The sequence below is a fragment of the Mya arenaria genome, chromosome 15, assembly GCF_026914265.1.
Source record: "Mya arenaria isolate MELC-2E11 chromosome 15, ASM2691426v1".
NCBI classification, from domain to species: Eukaryota; Metazoa; Mollusca; class Bivalvia; order Myida; family Myidae; genus Mya; species Mya arenaria.
In genome coordinates, this window is record NC_069136.1 from 28,717,059 (window position 1) to 28,737,866 (window position 20,808).

The 20,808-nt window shown below is 33.4% G+C and overlaps 1 protein-coding gene across 1 annotated transcript; it reads right to left on the reverse strand.

Moving 5' to 3' along the window:
- Positions 1-1,558: 1,558 nt before the first annotated feature.
- Positions 1,559-20,304, reverse strand: LOC128218941 (uncharacterized). The gene is made up of 12 exons (XM_052926716.1): positions 19,952-20,304; positions 15,185-15,449; positions 14,670-14,792; positions 13,000-13,109; positions 8,824-8,943; positions 7,579-7,683; positions 7,084-7,301; positions 5,966-6,094; positions 5,301-5,468; positions 4,833-5,040; positions 3,804-3,933; positions 1,559-3,348 (listed from the first exon to the last, which is right to left on the reverse strand). Exons 3-12 carry the CDS (start codon positions 14,687-14,689, stop codon positions 3,177-3,179), a joined length of 1,380 nt encoding a protein of 459 aa, XP_052782676.1. The 5' UTR covers positions 14,690-14,792; positions 15,185-15,449; positions 19,952-20,304; the 3' UTR covers positions 1,559-3,176.
- Positions 20,305-20,808: the final 504 nt, after the last annotated feature.

A 20,808-nucleotide genomic window follows, 5' to 3' on the forward strand; every position in this document is an offset into this window, starting at 1 on the left:
TGGTGACTGCAATAAATGTAGAAAATGCAGAAGTTGTGTGGAACAAAAAAACGACGGGGCTTTCATAATGTTCTTGAGGTTGGGTACAGAGTGATTTGCGTGGGAAAAAGACCTATAAACCAGAACAAATCAGGATCTCGTTCTGGGAGATTGCGCAACAGAATAATATATGTTTGCAAACAGACGGAATGACAATAACAATAAACAAACAAGCAAGCTCAGTTGAATGTATATACCCCGCCTGATTTAGGCAAAAGAATGGAATGGAAATGAAGTGTTGGTGAAATATTCCAACCAAAACTTGCAATATACGTACAGTACGGCTGCAGAGTGATGGACTCTTAAGAACGTTGGATATGAGATTTGAGAATATAGTATATAGCGAAGCATTTAGATTTGACTTAGTAACCTTGTATTTATGCCTCGTTACCTAGTCTCAACATATTAATATTTTACCAAGGTAAAACTGATTAACTCAGGTCACAGTTTGAACAATGTGTGAACAATCAATACCTCTTTTTGGTTCCGGTCATGATTTTAAAAATACTTTTTTATGTGACCTACTTTTACATGCGGTTGAAACTTCATTTGATCAAGGGGAACACTCTGAACAAGTTTGAACATAATCTAACCAATGCCTACTAAGATGCGAGGATATGGTTCAAAACAAAAAACGGGTTTGATCTTGTGACCTATTTTTTAACACTTGGCATAGTTTTAAATTTGTCCAAGAGTGAATCAAGGAAAATATTCTGATCAAGTTTTGTGAATATTGGACCAAATATAATTTTCTACTGTGTTTCCAAGATTTTCTTAGATTTGACCTTTTAACCTAGTTTTTGACTCCATGTGACCAATTTTACTAGCAGTCGAGATTTTTTAAGGGACACACTTTCACCAAGTTTGAACATTATCTGACATATCCCTACCAAGAAATATTTCAGGACAGAAAAAATAGGACGGATGGACATAGCCAAAACAATATCCTCCTGCCGAAACCTTCGGTTTGGTGAGGGAAGTATAAGATGATTTAATGCAATGCATCCCATTCCCACTACACATCTATCGTTACAGATGGACCAGAAAACAGATCCATATGCTCATCCAACTGTCCGTAGATATGCTTCCAGAGCACTGTCACCTATCTCATTACCTCACAGAAAAACACATTTGGACGATACACGATACTAGGATGCCTGTCCAGACCCGCCTACATACCAGGAAGCTTTAAATGAAAGCAATACAATACATTTATAACATGTCCCTTGTTTTTTCGTATTGTAAAAAAAGTTTGAATGAAATTATTTATATCAGGTTATTGCATAATTTTACTATCTGTGGTGACCAACTTTTAATCAGTTTAAATTTTATCCAAAGCCTGGCTATTCACTTCCAGCTTACAAATATGTACCCCTTACAGCTTAAAGCTCCTCCTCTTTCCAGAAGGCCTACAAACAGCACCATTCTTCCATTTAAATTGCTATTACATTAATTATAACATATATACTGCGGACAAAATACTACAAAGTACTGAAGAAAAGTACACGACTTTGATTGTTGCTTTTTATTTCCATTTAAAATCAGTTCAAATATTGCACATAAAACAAACAAATTAACAATTCAATGAAAATAATGCATTCAAACATAATTACATGTACCTATTACATTTAGACATAAAAAAATCTGATCACTGACTACATTTCAAAAGAAGTTGCATCATATACATGAATTGTTACTAGACAGAGAGACAAGGAACACACATATTACATGAATTGTTACTAGACAGAGAGACAAGGAACACACATATTACATGAATTGTTACTAGACAGAGAGACAAGGAACACACATTAATTGTAGAAAATCTTTTCACAATGGAATTAAATGCTCTTATGTTCTCATTTATACACACTTTTATTATTATCTTTTGATTATCAACATAAACTACTTTTTAAAATGTTTAAATATAACAGTATTTAGATCTACTGGTATTTTTATTCAAGCTTTATTCATGTTGTTGAAATAAATAACTGTTCCAAATACATGAGTGATGACTTTATGGCGACGGTGTTGATTTTTTGAGAGAGGCTGAGTGCAAATAGATTTCTATATAGGAGAAGATTTATTCATGTTACAGTTTAATACTGTTGAATTAAGATTAATATTGAAAGTATGTCTTACGTAGGCTGCGTTCTGAGTAAGAATAAGCAGAAGTACAGGCATCAGTCAGAACATCTCAGTTATAACATGAGACAAAATACAGACAAAATAATGCAAACATAAATAAAAGAACATAGTCCTTCACAGATTATCAACGTCCATATTTATGAGTAGCCCTTTGAGGATAACCAACATTCATATTGTATGAATGTAGTCCTTAGCAGATAATCAGCGTCCTTATTGTATGAAAGAAGTCCTTTGAGGATTACCAACGTTCATATAGGAACACTTGAATCATGTGGATTTGACCCTACCACAGTTAACAGGATAGGAGTGTTGAAGAAACTTAATGTTTGCGTACATTTCCCCGCCAATGGGATCCTTGAACAAATTATGATTAATCATTTTGAAAGCTTCTGACAAAAACAGTGGGTTAGTCGGTGGTTCATACACTGGCTAGTGTAGAGACCTTGGTGTTAAAATTGCTGTTATTTGTGTTTTCTTTACTGCCTTATGACCCTGGGGCCTGTTTTAATAAAGATTTTTTGTAGCAACTTCAGTAACAGTAACTGTACAAAAATCTCAAATGGAAAAACATTGTACTATTTAAATGCTTGAAATGTGTGTTCATTTTTAATGCTGGTTGATGTTCAGTTCACACAAATATGTTACAAAGTAATGAAGTTATAACAGTAAGATTATTTCATTTTGTGATTAAAACCGACTCAGTAAGATCTCTTTTGAAATGTCCCCCTCGCTAAAGCCAATTTATTGGTTTAGTCAAGCAAAACTTCATTCTTACTAGTAACATACTAAAATCACTGGTGGCATAGCCAAAGAGAACAGTTTAACATTGACTAGATATACAGTTATATACAAATAGCATGTTCCAGTCTGTCAAAGTATCAGACACATGTCTAAATTAAAGTGCTAATTACAGTCATTGAGGGATACATCTGTATCTGAAAGACATGGTATAATCTCATACACTTCAGCAAGAACTACACTGTTCTTACACGCTAACTTGCAGGCACGGTCTGAATCAGCTTCATAGCTTCAGAAAGTCTTGAGGTGATTTCTGATTGTGCTTTGTGATAATAGTCTGTATTTCCTGTTAATTTGTAAAGATCTACAGCTTCAGCAACAGTTGATAGTACAGATGTGTGAGTGCTTCCTTTCACCACTGTCTGTCTGGAAATCAGAGAAATGTATGTAAGTATTATAATTATCTTATAAAGTATAAAAACATAGACTTTGTTGATTTGTATAATTTATTTGTATAATTAATTAATCTAACAGCAGATCCACTAAAGAGAGAGGGTTGCAACTACATGTAGAGATATAATAAGTTTGTTTGGCTCTGCTACTTTATACAAGATTTACAATAATAAAACGGAAACTACCGTGAAATCCCAAACATACAAAAAAACTAACATTGACAAACAGATTCTCCATGACTGACAACAACAACAGAATTGGAGGCTGTCATGTGCTAGTGTATACATGTAAATCAGAGTTCCTGGTGTAAGTGTATGGGTTGGAGGCCTTGTTACTCAATAGATACGGTATCTATGCATAATCAATCTTCTCCCAAAATGAAAGTTGATGACAACAATATAAATGATCTGTTTCAGTATGACATGTACCTCCAATCTGTGAACAATGACTCCATTTTCATCTTAACATTGTTGAGGTGCGTCAATACCAAACACAGGTCATAGGCAGGAAGATTGTTGACAGCCTGCTGCAGTTTTTCCAATGCTTGTAAAACATTGTCTGAAACATAATTTGAAAATATTTAAATCTTGTCTTACTTCTGATATGCATTATTTTTAAATTTTGTTTTCAAAGCATGAGATATATGATGCTTAGTACATGCACAATATTAATTCCCTGCATATTTCGATAGTATTGTTTACAGATGTCCGATATCATTAGTTAAATAAATACAAGGTTTGTCAATTGTGGATATCCCGTGGGTAAAATTCTACAGACTCGAAATGCCTCCGATATTTTACATCAAACACCATTACAGACAAACACCTGAAAAGCTGTCCATTACACGATAGTTGGAAGTGACACCAGGTCGGTATCTATCCTTATCCAGTTCAAGTGAATAACAAGAAAAAGACATAGCACTCATATTTACAATTTCTTTCTTCCCAATGTTTTCATGTTTTTAATATAGGATATATATTAAGACAAATGTTATACTATCATTGATTAACTATTTTAAGGGTTTGCAATAAAAATGTTATAAAATATCTGCATACATACTGGCGCACAAAAATATTGCGCTCTCTCACTCATTATTACCATTTCCAGAACTTGTCCATTTATTTTCAGAAAAAAAAAAATCTATATATATTTCAATGTGCATGGTAGTTACACCAAGGAATGACCATGTAACTTTTAACACCAGACAACAGATTTCCACACTTCAGTCGTACACTTACAGAAAAAAACATAATTTTGACAAGAAAACAGATCATATTCATTTTGATCATTTTCAGAAATGAAATTTGAATTACATGTAAATAAAGAGAAGTTTACTTATGTAGATTATAATAAGATATAAATATTGGCATCAGGCTATTGCCCCAACTGTTGTTCTGATAGACCTTAACAGAAAACATACGAAATGAACAAAAAGTGTTCGATAATAAATATTTTACCGTTTTTCTTCAAGAACTCTTCTTCCGGAAGTGATTTATCTGCCAGTGTAAGTGTGTTTCTGACCCTAAGGTCTATGAAGTTCACAAATGCACTCAGATTATACGGCAGCACAATGTCATCAATGATTCGGACCCCAACAAGGGACATCACTCTTGTTATTGCACTGATGTATGGGTCATTAACATTTGCCTCCCTTGACAGTAAAATCTGAAATAAGGTAATGTAAGAGTTTAGCAAGAATAATGAAAAATGCTACACGTATAAAATGGTTGCTTTTTCAGCATGACCTGGTAACATGTAATCTAGTTATTTATGGCAAAATTAATGATTAAAAAACAAAATATGAATAAAACGCCTTAAACTGACAAAACAATGAATACCTCAAACTTTTTCTTTAAACTTTTTTCAATATTTTCCAAATTTTTCAATATTTTCCAAAATTTTTCAATATTTTAAAAATATGGTACCTGCAGAGACTGTATGGATATACTGGGTATTCCGATAGTTGACGCCAGAGGTGACATGTTTGCCATGTTGATGACATAGTTGCCTAGTGGCTGGCGATTATATTGTTGGCTGAAGTAAGAGGGCCATTTTTCAACCAATGAGAATTCAGGTTCAACTGGATCAGGAACCTAGAACAAAATGAATATGATGATACATTCTAGTATTATTTAATGAATTGCAACTCCAAAAAATTATCTAAAATAATGCTGAGATCAAAGGAAATGGTACTCAATGTTTTTAATTATTCGTATAAACAAAACAAAACCTTCACCAAGTGGAAGATTCCACAGCAAACAAGATAAAGGTCAATGGTTCTAAATATGTTTACGACATTCATCTGGGTTTTTTTTTTCAAGAAGTTTACCCAATTCTATAGCCTTTGCAAACCCACATTCATTATTCAAAGTCCAAGGGACACAAATCAGTTCAACAATATTCTAGCAACAGTGATTGGCATTGACACTGTCATTGGTAACATTGTGTATTTTATTTAGTTTAATATAATAAAAATCATAGTTTTTAAATACATTAAGAAACTTCTTTTTTTTGCAATATGTTCACCAGCGCCATGCCAGTATCTCGAATTTCTTTCCTTGGAAGATGTTGACCATTTCAAGCCTCTCACCATGTCTGCAATAATCCTCAACAAATCCATCAGTCCCACACTGGAATCCAGTCTCCTCACGTCTCTGTCTTCAGCAAGGTCAAGGTCTATGTATGCTACAGCCTCTTGTCCCAAAATATGCTTATTGTTCTGAAAAAGAAAATTGTTTTTATATTCAATAACTAACCATCAAAATGTCAGAATTTCGGAATACCTTAAGTTACTTATTTTATTTGCAGGAAAATTGTAACATGCTGAAAAGGTACATTTACAAAAATAGCAATAAACATATAAGTAGGTTCTGCATATATTTTAATATTGATATTTATTTTGATAATGCTCAAACAATTATTGTTTGCTTTCAACAGAATCTAGCACAAACCCTTCATTTCATTTGAACAAAACTACAGTCATGTAGACCACAAGATGTCGTTCATGTGTGGACCCTTTTTAATAGTCTCCAAATTAATAGACCTTTTGAAATGGCTTTTATCAAGGAAATCATCAAAATATACTTTAGCATGTTTCATATTAGGCCATATCAAACTGATTCTATAATAAGCATCAGGTTTTAGTTTCAAAATTCACGAACCCACCAGGAAAAAACTAACAAAACTACATAAATTTCTCTTTGTCATATTCTCTTTACAACGAAGTACTACTGTTTCCAAAATTAATGAACTTAACAATTGTAGTTTTTGAATAACTATGGCTTTAATTTCGCCCACATCCATCAAGTGAATTTCAAATCAAGTGTAAAATCTATATGGCTACCCATACCAAAGAAACCTACTTCATCCATCAACAATTTGACCTATATCTTTAGTTAAAACATTATATATTTTACAAAGATTGCTGAAGAAAGTTGTGATAACTTATTCTAAGTCACTATCGTTCGCGAGAGTGTGGTCTTGTGTTGTGGGGGAAACTGGAGTACCCAGAGAAAACCTACAGGTCCAGCTTGGTGACCACTAACCAAACTCACATGTGCCCAGGCCGGGAATCGAGCCCTGTCACCTAGGTGAGCAGCGCTAAGAACTCATATCTATTTGCTTAATTTATATTATGATACATGTTTCCTTTTTGTGCAAAGATAATTGGTAAAAACTGAACTAAATTGCCTATTCAACACTCCTAACCTGTATATATCTGGCAAGTCCGGTGTCCATTCCTGACGACCTGTCCCACAGTGCAAACTTGACCGTTCGTCTGGGCGTCCATCCCTGTGTGTGGTGCACATGTGACATTGTCCTAGCCAGTTCCAGTAGGCTGGCTATACTGACCAGGTCAAGGGGAGATGATTGTAAGCCATTACTACTGGAGGTAGACAGACTGGCACCAATAAGCAGCTCAAGATCTGGAAAAAAATAACTTTAATATTATTTACAATTATTCTGGTTTACAGAATCAAATGAAAATTCAGGTATGGTCTTACAAATTTCCTTATATTGAGCTACACATTTGGTTGTATGATTTTTATGCCAAGACCTTTTCTATTGAATAATGAAAATAGATGCAACATTTTAGCTGAACTGAAAGATGCTCAAAGTTTGTCTGACGCCACTATGTTACTGGGTATAATATATATGAAGCAAATACCAAGTATCTTTATTTTGGAAAGGATTCCTGGTTACCTGGTTCTTCACTGCCGTACAACGTTCCCAGCACATTGGCTGTCGGCAGTTTCTCTCGTCTAGTTGATAGATCCATCATAACACTCACTTTCTGGGATTTTGAACCTGAAAAAGTGAATGAAGGCCAGCTATTTCAACAACATTAATTTACATTAAATATATTTGTCATAATTTGTCTGTATGATTTTCAATCAATAAAAGCTTTAAAAAAACACCAAACTGTGTTCAACAGTTCAAAAGCAGGCAATGTAGAAATTAAGCAAGGGCAGTGCAACCTTATAATTTGAAATTAACATTAAACCAGAGCGTGAAGAATACCCCCATATGCCATCTTGACACTGGAATGGTCAAAATGAATGTCCAGTTGTGAATTTAATGACTGAAATGTAAAAAAATGGGCAGGTGCACAATATAGCCCATGCTGATGTTGATCATCTATAACATAAGTTTCATGTGTGATAGTGCAAAACTCTTGGTGATTTTCAGACCATTTTTACATCATAGAAACTCTTGTTAGTCTGAGATGAAAGAAATGGCAGATTCACCACAGCTATTGGTGACCAGCAAACACACTTCATTGAAGTTTCCTGAATGAATGTGCAATACTCTTGGTGCAACATCTTATTTTTTGGGATGTGACATGATGTCATAACTAGGGATGGCAACTGAGTACCCGAGTACTCGATCGAACGTCCGAGTACTCGAGTACTAAATCACTACTCGAGTACTCGGAAGAATATCTATAAAATCACAAAATACACGATTACAGACGAAAGTAACGGATCTGGTTAGTTGCCAAGAGGACAATTTACAGGTCCCTCTTATCCATGCTGTGTACACAATTGACTCTAATAAATTAGTTGAGAGTTACAAACTGTCAAGCAAAGGGGCCCCTATTTCCAATTATCACCTAATGTCAATTAGCGAAGTTTTGATAGCAGAACTATTACCTACACAATTCTATTGTTTACCAATAAGAGACCTTTTACCAAACAATGGACTGCTAACGAGCGAACGAATAACGACCGTTACTGAGGATTGATTTCTTAAAGGGGCATATTTTAGCTATTTTTGCAATGATAGAGTACTCGAATCGAAAGATTGTCTGAGTACTCGACTCGAGTCGAGTACCAAATTTACTACTCGTTGCCATCCCTAGTCATAACACAACTATATAGCCCCCAGATAATTATATCTTTCTTGTATATGGTGGTAAATTGACTTATTTTATTCAAATGTGTTTACCATGTGCACTATCTGTCCATATTTCAGGAAATAGACTTGTACCCTCAGCAAGTGTGGCCAGTTTAGATGAAGTGATGTTTGATATTGCCACCACAGGAATGGTTGGCTGCCAGTCTTCAGCTGCAAAAAAAAACATATTGCATATGACATTATATTTATTGGTCATTGCCCAAGCGTTACTCAACAGTGCCATACTACTGTATTGTAATTGTTTAAAGGTACGTTATAACTAACGCCCAAATCCAAAATAACAGGATGTAATCCTTGATGTTGAGAATGGTACTTCAGATTGATATTTTTTTAAGTCAGAGTGGTGCACATAATTTATAGTTGTTATGCTTCAAAAAACAGTCCAATACCTGCACTCAGAGAGAAAAAAAAATCCATAAATATCACAGAGATTTAATATTTTTTGCTGGAACTAGAACTTGCTGACTTTCAGCCTGATGCAACATGGATTCCTTGAAAAATAAACGGTACAAAATTTCAAAATTAGTAAATCTTCTTAAGAGAAATGCGACATTATTGTTTTAATCAATTGGGATTGAACTGAATTTTATGATGATGTTTGGTTGTCATATACGTGAATTGCTAGAAATGTTAGGGTGTTGTCTGTTTGTATAGAATGTATAGGAAAAATATGTAGTGTTTAATCTAGAGGGACCAAACTTCTTCGTTTAAAAAGTGTCAGTTTTGGCATTTCTGACAAATCATCAATATAAATGCAATGATTTGGTCCAGTTAATCAAAAATGGGATTTGGGGCCAAATTCCTAAAAATTACAGACACACAGGCGATTGGATGACAGGCAGTGAAACACAGACTGTCAGATTGAGCTAGTTTTGGGTGTATTTATGTTTGAAGGACTAATTGAAAGTGTTTTTCATAAAAAATGCAGGGATATGTTTACTTACAAATGCAAAATTCAGCAATAATAACTAAGTATTCATAAATATATCAGATAATTGAATTCATAAACTCCAGGTATGAACTTTGCTGTCAGAGTTTATGTGTTTTGAAATGCTCATTTTAGAACAAATGATAATGTTACTCTGTTGGAGTTGTTTTTCAATTAGTCTGTTTTCTTCACCAATTACACAGCAGGCAGCTTAACTTTATCCCAGAGTTTGGCCATTTGACCTGATGTCCCTCCACAGACAGTTTCTGATGTTTAAGATTTTAATCTTAATGTTTATGTTAATATGTTATTGTCAACAAATAGGCAAGGGTATGCTCATTTACTGACGGAGATGTTGCCTTTCAGGGTGAATAATGATAAGAACATCAGTCATTAAATATTTCTGTATCCCAGATATGAATGTTTATGGATGCTATGGTCATTAAGCCAGGATCCTATATTTACTTTTCATGGTGAGTGCCATTATAACAGCAGTAATATGAATTTTAATACCCTTATAATTTAACATTAATGCTGTAAACAACATCAATTCAAATCTTCTTACAATGGGAAATGTGTTTGAAAGCAACATTTTTGAGAATATCCCTTCAAGTTCTCCTGTTGAAGCATAACCGTAAACCTTTATGGCAATAAAATACAGAATGAAAACACTCCATATTTAATCCCTAAATTTGAATGTACGAACACTTGCAAAAAAATGTAAATTTAAAAACCTGATCATGATAAAGTCTTCAATTGTATGCATTTGTATGACAGAAAATGTGAATTAATTGTATTTTTTGTAGTTTGTTTTTCATTTTCACTAAAATTGTTCCAATATTTGGCCTTAACATTTATATAAACAGGATAGCAGTCTTAAGAAAATATAATCTTTATAAAATAGAAGATAAATATTTCATTTATTTGATTTTGTCTGAAATTTCATTTTTGTAAAATAACTGTTTAAAAGAAAAAAAGGGACTTGACCAACATGGTTTTCTCTATTGCAAATGGAAACAGTAGCCAGTGAAATAACAATATGTGCAGATTCGTTTACAAAATCCTTTCAACTGAAGTGGTTTACACATACTCAGTGAACACGGCATTCAATTAAATAATTTAGGACCAAAAAACATTCCTCCATTGTCATCAAAGTGATATTTTCACATAAACCGGGCAATACCTCCAGGGAAGTTTATTTGATAGCACTGAAAATTCCTTTGTGCGATATATCATGCTGGTTTTTTGGTATCGAAATAATATTGCCATATAGGGCTTGAGTATCACTTTTATGTGGTATGAAATTAGCCATCTGAAACTTCATGTAACAGATGCAATATTCTTTGAAATACAATGATTTTAGCAAAAACTGTTTCATTATTAACTCCATATTCTGATTACCAGTAATACACGTATACTCTATCTTTTATTGACTCAATTTAAGAAAGCATTTAGGCAGCATTTACCTTTAAATACATTGCCTATAAACAAAATAAGTTATATTAAATCAATGAATATATTGAAACTTCTTCTGCTAGGTAAAATAAAATTATAACAAATTTTGAGGGGAAACAGTTTATAAAAGGCCAATGGTCAGAACAAACTGAATACATTCTTTATTATTATAAATTCTTGAACTCAGACCTTTAGTAACATATTCTAAAACCATAAAACCAGCAATAACTTCCTAACAAGGCTAATGAACTATTCAATGGCGTGTTGAACCATCAAGATCAAAGCCCACAAAGTCAATTTATGACTTTTCTACACTGTAAATCATCATGAAAAACTTAACATCATAAAGGAAATCTTACAATGGTTTTACTTGTCAAAAGGTCTGCCAGCATTGTTCAAAATTAATTTTGATAATATTATAAACGACAAAATAACACTAAAATTACAAAACTATTTTATTTAATTAAATGCATAATACAATGAATCATCAAATTTAAAATGCATAACAATATTTTAAATTACATTAAATTGGCGACCATTTTAGCAATTTCTATTTTCAATCCTTAGATTTGAAATTCATAAACAAAACATAATGCCTTTATTGTGAATTCAAAAATATCAGAGCACAGTTGACTTCATAATTTTACAAGACAGAAATGCAAACTTAATAATAAATACAATGGCTGAAGTGTGATATTATCAGATATTCCGTATGTAATTTCACACTAACATTTCTGTATGAATACTATCTAGTGAACTTTCGTTATTGTACTCAATGTCTGTGTCAGCGTGTGTCATGTTTTATTCCAAGATAATTACCACCGTAAAACAAGATTTACATTTTTTATTATTCAAGTGAAATAATTTATAGTCGGCAATAAAATGCCATTAAAGTGAGACTTGATGTGAGTTGACAAAGAACTCACTGACTGCTTTTTATTGTCCATACTATTTAGGTGAGGGCTGACCAATAAAATGAGACACTTAAATGTTCAGGTGTATTTTCCTTCTCCTATTTAAGTATCAAATAATTGTTAAAAAATATCTTTACAATAATACACATATGGTATGATTTTGGTTGTACATATTTACTGCATAAAACTATCAACTGCATCAAAAAATTTAATTGTTAGTATCTTTTCATCCAATCTATATTGAACCATAAATTTGTCAACCATCAAAAACTTAAAAGCAATGTTACTATCTATATAACATGTACACTTCAAACATATTCGTTAGCCCTTAGGACATTCAACAGTAGAATTAAAATTAATATTTTTCTAAGTTATAATACGAGGTTCTTAATTCCTTACTTAAACCATTGTCTTTGCTATTTTTGAAACAGAACTTGAAAAATGAGGTGTCATTTGTTTGTGTTTGACAACGCTGAAAACAATAATTATTTTTTGTTAAATTCCTAATAAGCTCAGTGCTTTTTGGTATATTTTCAATAATATTTACAATATAAGGTGTAAAATTACAGAATGATAAATACTTTTCCATTGATGATATTTTATTTAAAATACCTTCCAACAGATCTGACCAGGTGTCATTCAATGGGTAAATAGTGTTCAGAGTTCCTGTGAAAACCCTAATGGTTTAGCAAGCACACACTCCTGTTTTGGCTTACATAAATGTCAATGTAGGTAATATTGTACAAGAATACTCAGAACATTGACTTGAATTACATTAAAATTAAAAAGAAAACAAACTTTTTGCATACCCTATTAAAGTCATATTTTTAATGGCTACAATAACTCAACAGACTTTTGCAAATCTCTCTATACCAGGAGTGGAATTTAGACAACTTAATTGAGGCATACCTTTGAGTCCAAATCTGACAATGTCATCAATATAGTTCGCCATGGTAACAGCCAGGGTGAGGACAGAACAACAACAACCCTGAAACACCTGCTTCTGTTGCTCTAGTGACCTATAATACACAATTAATACAAACAAATATAACAAATATCAACATTTTTTTCATTATATTGGATTCCATTTACTGACCATTTCAGATGGTACCTACTGATATTTTATCGGTCTGTTACACATGTATATAAATTGATAAAAAAAAAACCAGAGGTTTAAATTTTAGGAATGATGGTCAATAAATATTCATTGTGAGAAAAAGACTGATTTCAATCAAAAGTTATGATATAAGAGATTTCTACCAAATATTGTTGTAATGTATTGACTTCAAAGACAACTTACATGTATATCAAAAAGCCTTGACTTAATGAGAAACAACAACAAGATAACTATCTCTCTGTACATCTGTTGATCGAACCTATGACAATTTTAGCTTAAATTCATATGTCACCTTTCTTCGCTAGGGAGTGATTTTTGCAAATTGCTAAGCGAAGGATCTAGATTATGGCTTTCAATTTCACTTGGTATTAGAAGTAGATTTATCAGTTTTAAGATCTCAATAGTTAAAAGAAATATATTCTTTTGCCTTATCATTTCAATCATTAAGTTTACGCTGTCACACAGTATTAGAAGTGGATATCAAAAATGGATTTATTTGTCATACGATTTCTCTCAATATGAGAACATGATTTTTTTGCTGCACAATTTTCACTCAGTATTAGAATAGGATTTTTTTTACAAATGTTTCTTATACCCAAAATCTCTGAAATCTTAACATGTAATCATGATTTACAATTTCTAAAGCTAGCAAGTAAAGAAATCATTTCCAATGTTTATTTTCTAAATTTAACCTTTTCAAAACTTCTGTATTTCATCGAAGATCAAACACTAGACTATGTTATAGCAATTGACACTAAATTGAATATGGTTACACATCTGCATTGGAATGAACTTTGAAGTGTTTACAAAAAACATAATGTATCAAACCATGTACAAAAGCTGAGACGGCTGATACAGACTGATAATCATAGTTGAGTTTTCACTTCATAAAACCCACTGAATGAGAATAAAGGCGAAACATCATTAAAACCGTCAATAGAATTTAATTGGAGACAACCTCTTGAATCCTTTTGAATTTTCACATTTCATTTGACTTAAAATTGAATGACCATAGAAGAAAAGGGTTAATTAGCCTGGTTTTCTGCTTCAAGCTATGAGTACGGGACTATTTTATCTGATCTAAGAATAAACAACAAAGTTCACGCGAAGCTTCAGGCTGATTTATGTTCTCAAGTCACTGTCCTGTTTCTTTAACTACATTTAGTTAAAAGTTAATAAAATGGGAACACTACAATAATATATTGTCCGTACAATTGACCATTATGCATTTATGTAGATGCAAACATAATATTAATTTCATCTCTCAGACCCTAAAAATGCTGATAGAGGGCTGACCAATGCTTTGTATGCTTTAAACGCTTAATGCTTGCACTGTGGGTGAAAGGACAAAATTTAAAATCTCAAACCAAATTGCATGGTTTTATGGAAGTAGCTCTGAATACTTTATCTTAATGCCTCAAATAACATTATTATAATTATTTACATGTATCCAATTTGATACCTTGTCCATGACAGATACATCCCCCAGCTGAAGGAGGAGGATGGAGTCCCTCAGTGTCACATTGGCAGAGGTCAGGCGTAGGAGGTCCACTGGCCGTCCAATGTGCCCATACACTAGATGACCCTGACATAAAAGGGGTTAAGAATAGATAAAACAAGAGTTCAATATATGATTCAATAATTATAAGTTGGAATTTGTTTATTATTACCCATAAAAACAAAATTTTGTTAACAAGTAAGCATCTTAGTAAAGCTACTGCTTGGAAGTTTGATTATAATGGCGAGTTTCATTAAACTTCATATAAATGTAAAAGTTGCCCAGATATTTGCCTTTTCATAAAATAGTGTTCATTTGAAGAAGTGTGTGAACGCGTTGTTGAAACATTTCTTAAGTATTAATCGTAATTGTATGTAAGATCCTACAAACTGCTGTGAGTAGTTTTGGGGGCTAGTTGTATGAAGTCTAATCAAATGGGCCTTTATTTAGATAACTACTAAAACACTTAGAAGACATACCTGTGCACTTCCAAACACTGTCAACTGGTCAAACCCATACCCCTGTATCTGCCAATCAGCTTCATCTATCGTTGATCTATTTGTATCCTCTTCAAAAATGATCTCAAGTCGAGTTTTAGCATCATGGTAGGTAACAACAGCCTCACTTTCCTTAATTGCCACATGATCCAGGCCATAGTTTTTAAAGTTTTCTTTGACGAAGTCTGCTACTGCAAGGTTTCCTTGATTTGTGCCAGGCTTTTCAGCAGAGAGTGACTCTAATACTCTGTAAAGATAAAGCAAAACATTAACACACAGTTCAATAATTAGAGACAATTACATTACTATTTACTGTGAACATTCTAAGCAGCTTATGCTTAACAAAATTAATGTTGTGGTTCTGGCCGTTTTTATTTATAAGTTATAACGCTATTCTTTTTTTGAAAAAAATATGTTCAAATTCTATTCAGCCCGATGCAATGTGGATGAAGACCATAATTGCTCAAGTTCTAGATTAATATAACTGGACTTGTTCAAAACTTTCGCATTACTTAAGCATTACTCGAATTAACTCCTAGTGTTAGAAGTCAGGCATGTTCATACAAAAGTCAAATTTGATCTGCTGAACAGAAATTCAAAATGACAGATGAAGGCACTGTGTCATTAAGCATTAATTTACTGTTTTCAGTAAAGACATTTTGGTAGTTTACTTATTTCAATGAATGTCTCCCATTGACAAAGGAATGGCAAAATAATTGCACAAATGATAGCACTTAATTATCACATTAGGGCAGGAATGCACACAATAATTGTAGGCTACAGTAGAACCAGAAAACCATTTAAATATTCATTTCACAACAGATGGCATATAAAATTGTCCATTGGCATTTCCTAATGACAATTACTTTTACAGTACCGTACATCTCGTTTCAATTACAATCAAATTAACCCAAGTTGTCTGAATGCATTTAAGTAGGAAGTTAAAGCAATTTTCAAATGAAATAAAAAAAATTATATAAATATTATATTCATGATAGTTATTTATATTCATTCCCTTTGTTAAAATTTATTATCTCAATTAATATTGTTATAGCTCAAGTTATGGTAGGGCGCTACACCCTTTCCTTTTTTTGGTAACACCCTTCTTTTGGAGACCAGCATGGGCACCCTTCTGCCTTCATAGAATTAAATGCTCAAGACTCAAATATTTCTATTGTTTTTAACTTATAAAATGACTATAAACACATACACACTTTACATAATTGGGCTAAGGCAGTTGAAAACTTCTATTTCTTTAATCAACACAATTCCTAACATTTTCTTTCTTATTATGATGTTCAAGTCGTTCACAGCCCACAGCCAGATACAATGTGCCCTTTTATCTTTCAGCACCCTGTCTCTCCTTCATACCACACTGTCATTTTTAAACCTGGCTCACACCCTACTTAATATACTCTGTTGGGCTGTTTATTCTTAAAGTAACATATGTACATGTAGAATACATTCTGCTATTGAATGGAAATGTGAGAACATTTTGTTTTGTATATGTTATAAGACATTGAGACTTTAAGTCGAAAATATACTGACTTGCCATTCGTATCCTAATCTTTGGTATTACCTTTTTAAAGGATCAGTCAAGGTATTACATTACATAAATACAGATTACATCAATATCTGATAAGAGATGATCCACCCATTTGTAAGCGATATTCCATTGCACAAAATTTTATTGAAACTCTGCCTTTCATTCATGTCAAAATGATTATGACACTGGCCTGTGCAATCAAGAATGCCATTGGTGAAAAGTGCCAACTTAACCTTATTTTAACACCAAATACTCTAGAGATTGATTAATGAGAAACAAAACTTAATTTTCAATTAATTTTGACAATTGACAATTAATACTGCCACTTCAGTGATGTGATTGACCTGGCAGCTGGAGGGCTGAAACCATTTCGGCCATGGGTTCTTGGGGCACTTTTGGGGTCAAAAGCACACTGCCGTAAAAGAAAAAGTGGCTTTTTAGAAGCTCTTTTGAGGGTTCTTCTGACTTTAAATTTGAATGCAAACTGGGATATCAACTCTAACAAACAAAAGCACACTAGTTACTTTTTTAATCATTAAAAAAAAAAATCTTTTTTTTATTTTATTTTTTGGGGGGGTGGGGTGGTGGGGGTGGGGGTGTCCCTGGGGCCATTAGATCCGTGAAATTCCGCGAATCCGCGGACAAATCACATCCCCTGCACTTTAATAAATCAGACTACACTTTCACCTGTTTTGTCAGAGATAGCCTACAGGAAATCTTTTATAAACAGTGTTCAAAAGATATCAGTGGTTAAATATTGGAAATCTGGGAGCAATGTGCATATAACAATGAATATTGGTTAAAACTGCATGAATTTTAAGAAGTCTGACAGGAGATGAGGCCAGACATTATAATAATTCCTGCTACCTTTATATACCTTACAAGTTACACAGATTGAGGAAGGCAAACAAAATCCCTCCACCAGTTTTTGCATAGGGAGAAGAAATCTTCCTATATGATAGTAATATTTCAAAGGGTTTTATTTAGTTACCCCACATATTGTTTATTTCATAGATATATATTTCACAATGCAGGGCTCTCGCAAGGGGGCGACTTGGGCGAAGTGGTGGCCTAAAATTCCCAGACTTCGCCCATTTGTATCACCAAAGCGACATTGACTTCTCCGAAAAGTTTAGCACATTGTTCTGTCAATCAGCGAGAATTTCATAATTTGGCCACTGTCCCATTAGTTAAAACATCGCAATTAGCTATTTATAAAATTTGGTAATCGCCTAATCCGATAATTGAACCGTGTCATCCAATTACCAAAACATCGCCAGTAGGCTATTTAAAGTTAACCAATCAGAATGTACATTGAGAAGACTGATCAAATGATATAACTTCGTTTAAATGAGATAGAAAAGGCGACATATTTATGAAATATCTTGTTAAGCATTAATGAAGTTAAAAAGTAATTGATATATGTATTTAACAAACAAAGAAAGACATTTTAAACATTGTTGCTTTTGAAGCAGACGGTCATAGCCATCTCGGGCCATCGGCAAGGTGGCGCTAAGAAAATCAATAAGTTGACGTATCAATAAATATTTGCTTGTTCATGATGAATGTCACTGGTCATAAACAACTATACTTTGAAAACAAGTGGGGATGTCAGAAAGGTGTCCATCTTTGCCAACAAAATGTCACCTAAGAGAAAACTAAATATTAATACCTTGACAAAGATAAATACTTATTTATAGTTTTGTTTGAAAACAGATCTTATAAATTTTAAAGCCTTACATTGCAAAAAAAAAACTCACCAAAATTATGAGCAAAAATAAAATATGTACTGTGATTATGTATTGATTAAACGTCTGAAACAATCACAGGAATGTTTGCATTTAAACTCAGTTGACAGTCAAGAGGATTACATTTCACTTAAAAGATTTATCTGATCATATACAAGGTGCACGAAACTGACTTTCTAATCCATTAATGTGAAGTTTGTACAAAACAGCAACATATCCTTACTTGGTTGACTTCAGTAGATGGTACACTTTAATATAAAAATATTGACTCTTACATGCAATTATGTATGACATTTGAGCAAACTTCTATTATACACTTAACTCTTTATTTTACCAGTTTTATCATTTATCTAACTTAAATTAAAAACTTTGATAAAAAAAGCCTTTTAACAACACAAATAATTATATTATTAAAACAAGAAAATGATACATAGATGGACCTAGTGACACGTAGATAAACTAATTAAAAAATGAGAAATTATTAAATTAATGGCTTATTAAACTTTAATGGCAGTAGCCTCAATCTGAAAATTGATTCATCTAAAACTGAACTTAAATAAAGGTTTAATATGTAAGATTTCCTTTACATGCAAACATGTTTTATATTGACAAACATATTCTGTTTTAAAATTCTATATAGATCTGTTATTAACATGTGATAATCATAAAGAACCATTTACCATTCCTGGCTGATACCAAAGCAACAACAAAGCTTAGAGCAGAATATAAATTTCATATTTTTTTCATCTTTGGAAATCAAAATGTTCACATTGAGCATTTACAAGACATGTAACACATTTATGCATCAGTAAATTGTAACCACACCCACCCCTCCCCCCAGGTCCGCGGAAAAGTGGGAACTAAGACTTTCGGTCCAGCAAAGCCTGGGTAAAATCCCCTCCCTGCAGAGGTCAACTGCTGGTAAAATCCCCGCCAATGCCTGACACCCCAGGAACCCTAAGTAAGGCCCATTCCCCGCTATTGCTGGCTTAAGGACAAAACCTGGGAGGTAAAAACACGGCCCATTTCCCCTGGCCATCCCTGGTATACCCCCAGGGGGGAGGGGGGGTGGGCACTGGTTACAACTGTCTGGTGCATTACATCATTAGTCATTCTTAATTGGACCAAGATAAACATCATTAAAAACAGCCTGGATGGCATTTTAGAAATGGGCCGTGTTTTTATCTTTCAGGTGACCCGCAGTGCCGGGTGAATGCGGCGATTTTGTCTTCGCGCAAAATATATCGGGGAATTTGCCTTACCTAGGCTCCCTGGGGTGCAGGGTCATTTGGAGGGGATTTTACCATCAGTTCGTTCCCACAGGACAGAGATTTTATCCGGGGTAGGCTGGACCAAAAAACAAAGTCCCTGCTATTCCCCGGACCTGGGGGGGGGGGGGTGGTTACAATTGACTTGATGCATAATTTCATCGTCTAGAATCCAGAATAAGCTTACCTCAAAGTTCCTTTCACTGATTCAGTTGTAATGAAATGCATTATATTGTTATGCACTGATTGCAATTTGAATCCATCGAGTCCATCTTTTCTTTGCCTAATAATATTTTGACATTTAGGTGGTACTTTTGTATCAGCCCTCAATAAAAATCCCGTCAATAATCCGACAAAAAATAACAAAATAAATCCGATCAAAGCCAAATAAAAAGTTAAATATTTTGTACACTGAACAGGCTTTGTATAATTGATACTTTGTCTTTCACACAATCGAGCTACATCACTTTCTTCGTACATATCCGCATTTTCCCAGGAGCGAAAGTGTTTTGCTTCTTTCAAAGAGACCGCCATGTTTGTTGTGTGTGAAATTCTCCTTACTGGAGAGTTGTATTCGAGGGGGCAGCTCAAACTTTCCAATACGGTTACATTCCACTATTCATCTTGTGAAGCACACAACAGTGAAAAAAATAAGCACAAGTCTTGGTTAGATAGATAGATAGATTTATTTCAGTAAGGAATGCACATACATGGACATTTAAAATAAACAACATTTATAGTAAATAACATTATACATTCATGATATTATCAATAGCCATGACAGGCACATCAAACCAAGGATGACACAAAAAAGAGAAAACTCTTATTTCCATTGTGGTCCTTTGTTTTGGTGGCATGGCATAGGGAGGCATTGCATATTTAAGTAATAATATAGCTGTTATCGAAATTGCACAAATATATTAAAAGTTAGTCTTTATGCATTAAAATAAATAATGCCGTAGTTGTATCACAGTCACTTTACATAATTTAGTAACATAAAGTTATAGGTTGAGATAGTTAAATATAATAATCATAATATAGTAT

What these genes read in the sequence shown, in the direction of transcription:
- LOC128218941 (XM_052926716.1), bottom strand. Translation starts at nt 14,689, where the DNA reads ATGTATCTGTCATGGACAAG. An exon ending in ATGTATCTGTCATGGACAAG is followed by an intron (nt 13,110 to 14,669) that starts GTATCAAATTGG and finishes TGTGTATTATAG; the next exon opens with GTCACTAGAGCAACAGAAGC. An exon ending in ATGGACAGATAGTGCACATG is followed by an intron (nt 7,684 to 8,823) that starts GTAAACACATTT and finishes TCACTTTTTCAG; the next exon opens with GTTCAAAATCCCAGAAAGTG.